Source organism: Hippocampus zosterae, chromosome 6 (genome assembly GCF_025434085.1).
Source record: "Hippocampus zosterae strain Florida chromosome 6, ASM2543408v3, whole genome shotgun sequence".
Classification (NCBI taxonomy): Eukaryota; Metazoa; Chordata; class Actinopteri; order Syngnathiformes; family Syngnathidae; genus Hippocampus; species Hippocampus zosterae.
Genome location: NC_067456.1, coordinates 1,770,801 through 1,777,261, shown reverse-complemented (window position 1 = coordinate 1,777,261; position 6,461 = coordinate 1,770,801). Strand labels below are relative to the sequence as shown.

General features: G+C 45.4%; 1 protein-coding gene across 1 annotated transcript; it reads left to right on the top strand.

Annotated features, from left to right (window-relative positions):
• The first annotated feature begins 270 nt into the window (after positions 1–270).
• On the top strand, positions 271–6,346 carry LOC127602703 (translation initiation factor IF-2-like). The gene is made up of 5 exons (XM_052069027.1): positions 271–425; positions 2,503–2,730; positions 3,996–4,859; positions 4,936–5,057; positions 5,740–6,346. The coding sequence occupies exons 1-4, from the start codon at positions 381–383 to the stop codon at positions 5,050–5,052; spliced, it is 1,254 nt and encodes a 417-aa protein (XP_051924987.1). The 5' UTR covers positions 271–380; the 3' UTR covers positions 5,053–5,057; positions 5,740–6,346.
• The last annotated feature ends 115 nt before the right edge of the window (positions 6,347–6,461 follow it).

Genomic DNA, 6,461 nt, shown 5'->3' with positions numbered 1-6,461 from the left:
TGTGAGGTCGACGCGCTAACCACTGGAGCACCGGACCGCCCGTCTTTTATGATATTTTTTTTTCATGAAATCACATTTTTCTTTAAATGTCTTTTTGGAATATAATTTAGTACGTCAAAAAAAATAAGCAGGTTTTGTTGTGTCCACGGTCCTAAAAAGTGGGGCGTGTCACTTTCTCAAGCACACACACACCATGCACACACCCACATTTGGGCTCCATGGAAGAAGTGGAGAACGTGTGCGTGCAGGAGAGAGAGTAAGCTGAGGGGAGGCGGAGCTTTGTATAAAGCGTCTGCTCTCTGAGACAACTTCCGTTGACTGCATCTTTCATTTTCATCATCATTATCACTGTCGCCAGTGATCCATCCTGACACGGCAACATGCCCAGCAAGAGGAAGAAGAATCAGCGTCGCATGAGGAGAGTGGTGAGTGAGCCGCATGCCGCACAGCCACAAAAAACCTGATTGCTAAAAAAAAAATAAAAAAATGTGCGTCAACATCAATACTATGTTTTATTTTATTTTTTATGGGAGTATTTTGAACAAAGTCAGGAAAGTGTTTCTACTGAGGGCTAAATGGCGGACTGGAATGATCAGTAGGATTTCCGAGCGATTTTTGACTGAAAAATAAAACTCAATTTCAGAATTTTTGCGGTTTCAAAAGAAGCAAAAAAAAAATAAAATGTGCGTTGGTGTGAATGTAAACAAACTTTTGTTGTGAGGAGGCACATTTAAGATTAAGATTTCCTTTATTTGTCCCACACTTAAGGAGGTAAGCGTTTCTATCTTGAGCTTGGAAAAAAAAAAAACAAAAGTGATGGATTAAGTGGAGCGGTTGCGTGAGGTTTAAATAGCCTGACATTCAGGAGGATTGCTGGGGATGCTGTGCTAACCCCAACTCTGGATTCCTGCCGTATGAGAGCTTCCACGCTGAGTCATCGTACCAAATCAGACACCGGCAATCGAGCCGTGATGAAGGATGGATGAACGTTGGATGGGGGACAAGTCGGGTATTGAGTGGGAGTCATTTAGGATGGGCGATGTCAAAAGCTAAATTTTTTTTCGGGAGGGTGAACGTTACATACTATTTTGTGTGGTCACTAAAATTAAATTTTGGAAACATTTACCACAGACAAACCTAACCTACATTTTGAATAATCTTTCTAAAAAAACGTCCTCTATTATTTTTTTAAACATCGTGAGCAATTTAAGGTCATGAACAAATCCAACAGAAATATTTGTAAACCCTCGCAAACAATTCCGACGTGCTAGCAAGCCCAACAAAGGTTTTTAAAACGATTTGGTCATGACAAACCTAGCTAATGTTTTTAAGGTACGCGGTTTTGTAAACAATTTAGAGTCTATCCCGGCCCTCCGTATATTTTTGTCAACATTCAAGCCAATTTTATGGCTCATGAACAAGGCGAGAGAAATGATCATCGGAAAAATCCAGCAAAATTTGGAGTCTTTGACAAACCTCTTTTTTTTTAACGATAAAGCTAAAGGTGTTAGCTTTAGCGTAAACTGGGTGTTTTTTGTCAACATCTCAACCATTTAGTCCTCAACAAGCATCAAAGATCATTTTGGAATATTGACAAAGTGAATGCACACGTTTTTGTAAACACCCAAAACGGAGCCAAGTTAGTCCTCAACGCAGCTAACGTGGTTTCGTAAACATCATCAACAATGAAGTCTTGAAGCTAGTATGCTAGTAGAAGAAGTCTAGCACGCATCTTTGTGGGGATCGTTTTCAAAGTAACCCGAAGGACGTTTGGGTCAGTTTGTACACCGGGACCCCATTTTGAGTCGTGCAGCCACGTTTGTATGTTTGGGTGAGCAAAGGTCTTTGTTTTGATGGCCGCCGCCACGAACAAAAGCATTTTCCCGCCGGCGACTGTGTCATGATTAGCATGCGGCGGTGATGCGATTAGGCCGGCTGGCTCTCATCTATGCGGCTTCTGCTGACGGTCGCACTTTCACGCTCGTCGCACCTGTCGGGACGCGTCGGGTTGCGACCGCTGGCATTGTTATGTAACCAGGGGGGGCTCTGTTGATCTTTTTGTTGGACCTGGGATGGGGAACCAGTCCAGAACTATGCGACGCTTAGCCCGCCGTGCGATGCGCATAACGGGGTTTGGAAACACAATTTGGAGTCTTCCGAACTGAATAATTTTTTAAAATGTTTCAATTTTTAAATCTTCAAGACAATTCAGTCGAGGGGGGGGGGGTTAAAATTTATGAATTGGCACAGATTAGCTAATTTTTTAATAATTAAATAAATAATATTTTAATAATTTTTATGAGCAGAGAAAATGTTGCCTTCAACAAAGCCAGTGTACATGTTTTGGGAATAATTGTAAACAATTTGGTCTCGGATTAACCAAAATATTTTTTGTTGTTGTTGTAAATTATCGGTCCAAAAAAAATCATTGAGCGGCTCAGACACACCACGTTCGCATTTTGTTTTTGTAAACATTTTACTACCTGGTGATTCCATTTCCAGCAGAAGGAACGACAAGCTCTAGAGGAAAAAAACAGCTGCAGCTCGCCAGCAAAACCCTCGCCCGCGGTCGCCCCCAAAGAACCAAAGAAGACGAACAAAGGGGGCGCCAAGGTCCAACCTGAAGTGGCGAAGCGAGCACCGGCCCAGGTTCGGCCGGCGGTCCCAGAGCCGGTTCCCTCTGATAAGGCGCTTGGAGAAGCCACTCCAGAACCACAACCAGCAAGTCAGGCAAGAACATCTTACACAAAAGGCAGCATAGGTGGTTTTCACACGGTGACCTTGCAAAAGACAGAACCTCCAGAAGTTTTAGAACTTTCACACGCAACCCAGTGAAAAAGGTCAATCCCCTCCAAAACTGAAGCATCGGAGCTAGGCTGGCATAAGTTGTGCTAGTTTAAAAAGTGGACGAGAGGGCAATGGTCGATCGTATGGGACGTTTCTAGGGTGGGGGAGTGGGATCGCGGTGGCGTAATAAGAGCCAAAGCACATCTGTCCGCCGAAAGCCAAGAAACATCCCCAGAATCTCTAAAATAGTCTCCAGACGCAGGGACAGAAGAGGAAGTAGAGGGACGTCGGTGCCAAAAGAAGGCAGGCTTTGATTCTCATCCCCCCCCCCGCCCAGATGGTTTTTCCTTGCCCTCCTGGTGGTTAAGATTGGGGCATGTCGTGAATATTCGTCCACCGTGGGCACGGAGGCCCTCTAAGACTTTTTGTGATTCAGGGCTATTAGAAATAAATCTGACTTGACTATCCTCGTTTATCCATTTGGGGATGTGAAGCTTCGCTAGCCCTAAATTAAAGATGGATGCCAGTAAAATGGATGAATTATTGAATGTCACACTGCGGGAGACTTGCAATTATTCATGCAGCCTCAAACACTTGGCCAGGGCCGGGGTGGGGGGTGGAGGGTCTTCTTGGGTACTCCCCGTCTAAAAACCGTCCCGTCCTTCTTTGGTTTGGTTTCCTCCATGGGTAACGCCGCATTATATTTTTGTGTGTCTTTGGTCTACTCTACTTCCTGAATAACAAGCCCTAATTTACTTCTTGGTCGAATTGCTGGGTAGCAACCTTCCTTCTTTGGTCTGCTTCACTTTTCTGGGCTAAAAAGCTTCTTTGGTCTCTCTCTACTCTACCTTGTGGGTAAAAATTGTCCTTACTTCCTGCGGAACTACCTTCCTTTTTTTGGCCGACTTCACTTCCTGGATAACAACTTTACTTCTTTGCTTGACGACATTTGCGGTGTAAAAAACATCCTTCGCACATCCCAGTTAGCAACGTTGCATTGTGGTGTTTTTGTCTACTGTACTTTTCGGGTAGTAAACTGATTTTTCGGTATTCATCTACCTCCCTCGTAACAAAACTTCTCATGTACCCATTTGACAAAACACATTTTTGCGGGGTGGCTGGGCGGGTGATAAGGTTTGGTTCACGCTTGGAAATCAAGATGTCCGAATTGTTGGCTGGATGACTCACATTGGTCCTCTCCTCTACAGATCAAATGCAAAGTCTTGGCACTGGAACCTGCAGCAGACGCAAGTCAGCCCTTTTCTGCAGCTGAACCAAAACCAGCTGCAGGACAGAAAGTAGAACCCAAATCAACTCAGGAAGTAGTCTCCGCTGCACCAGAATCAAAAACCGTAACTGAGGAAATAAACCCAGTAGAGCAAGTTGTCACTCGTGTACCAGAATTGGTCAGTTGCACCTTTAACTCACAACCAATTACTGAAACAGGACCGGCCGCTAAAGTGGAACCAAAATCTGGAGAGCAGGTTGGTGCTAGTGTGCCACAAACGCTTAGTTGCACACTCAACTCAGAAAAAGTCATTAACGCAGAACCGGCCCTTAGGGCGGAATCAGATATGGTCAAGCAGGTTGTGGCTAGTGTATCAGAGCTAGACCCAAAACCAGAACAAGTGGCGATCCAAAAGATGTCAGAGGAGGTCATCTGTTGCACCTTCGCCCCACAACCGGTAGTCGAAGCAAAACTGGCCCTAAAGGTAGAATCGGAGTCGATAGACCATGTTATCGCCAGTGTACCAAAACTCATCGGTTGCACCTCTGACTCAGAATCGTTAAAGCCTTCTGGTGTATCAGAACAAACGGAAGCCAGGGAGATCCCTGAACCAGGACTCAAGAAGAGCCCTAAACCAGAACCAGTTGCTGGAGGACAACAGACAGCAGAACAGGTCTTCGGCTGCTCCCTCGACCCAGAACCCGTTGTTGAACCAGAGGAGGACCGTGTCCCGGTACCAAAACCAGCGGTTGTTGCTCGCATACCTCAACCAGAACCAGAACCAAAGGCGGAAGCAAAACCTGTTGCTGTCAATGCAGAAACAGAACTTGTTGAAATCCACGAGGTGCGTACCACACTCTCAGTTCTATCGACGATTGTTAGATGCTTGGATATTATATGTTTACCCCCCTCCCCCCCAGGATGCTGCCCCCTCCACTCAATGTCCCTCGGAAGAGAGCAACATAGCGTCTCATCAGATGCAGCTGGAATCAACAATGAATGGTCACCTACTTCCAAAGGTCTCCAAAGAAGGATAGTCCTGGTAAGTCTTTGTTCCTTGATACCAGCCGAGCATGCTTGCCGGATAGGAAACCTGATTCTTTGGTACCAATTTCCTTCATTTCCTGGGTGGCAACCCCTCATTCACAAGTACCGGCTGACTTTACTTCCTGCAAGCAAAAACCTTTCCTCTTTGGGACCAGTCTACCTTACTTACTAGGCAACGACCCTCATTCTTTAAAACTGTTTGTCTAATTTCCCAGGTAGCAACTTTAGGTTTTTAGTGTACCTGACTTCCATCCATCCATCCATTTTCTAATTGGCTTCGATCTCGGCTGTCTTCGGTCAGTAGGCCGGAAACACCCTGTTTTTGGAATGTAGAAGGAAAACCGAAGTACCCGGACAAAACCCGCGCAGGCCCTTTCTTTGGTACAGATCTGTCTTACTCCTCGGGTCTTATTTCCTTTTTCCTGAATAACCTTTACTGGGTGTCACCCATTTTGGGGAACTGGTCTGCCTAATCCATTTAGTAACAACCACCACCATTCATCTTCTCCCGCTTTACACTCCTTCTGGGGTAAAATACATCCTTCTTTGGTACCTCTCCACTTTTCCTTGCTGCGTGACAACCTCACAGATATTTTTTTTTATCTACTTTACTTCCAGGGTAAAGTTGGGCTGCCCCAAAATCTCGCACGGACTCATCCTCTTTTGTTCTCTTTCAGATGCCACATGGTCATTTGGTGGCCTGGAAGACTTACTGCGGGTGAACCAGATGACGATTGTTTTGTTTTATATTTGGGGATTAGAGCAGGAAATTGAGGGGACATCCCATTTTTAAGTGCCTGTCCGGTCTCCACAGAACATCCCCCGTTTCTGCACGCTCGCTCTAAGCCACTTCAAGTCAAGGCCCAGCCAGCCAAGTGGAACCACCTTGTGGATCTTTTGGCATGCTAATCGAGCACTGCGGAAGAAAAACATGCTACTCTGGTCTGTCCTCTGAAAACTCTGAGGGACGTTCAAGCCTGGCGTCCACCGAGCAGTGCAGTTTCGTACACTCATCATTTTGGGGTCTTTAACTGTGACAAAGGGTTTAAAAAAAAAAAAAAACGAGGCCTGGTCATGATTTGCCGTGTGCCGATCGCAATCAGACGGCTTGGTGGAAGCGAAGCTTACTTGGATCACTTTGACTCGAGAACATCCCATTTCTGTTCTGTTGCTTCCACATTTTTTTCTTCTTCTTGTATCACGTGATGGGCTCTGTTCTTTAGGGTGAGGCGCTGAGTGCACCCGAGCACCACATTTGCTGGGGATTGGTTTTTCAACCTTTCAAATAAAGCCCTAAAAAAAAATCTATGTTCTGATTTTTCTTTTTTGGGTGTGATACACACAAAATACAGCAACGAACAGGCTCACTCAGTTGGAGCTAGCAGCATACTACCGACGC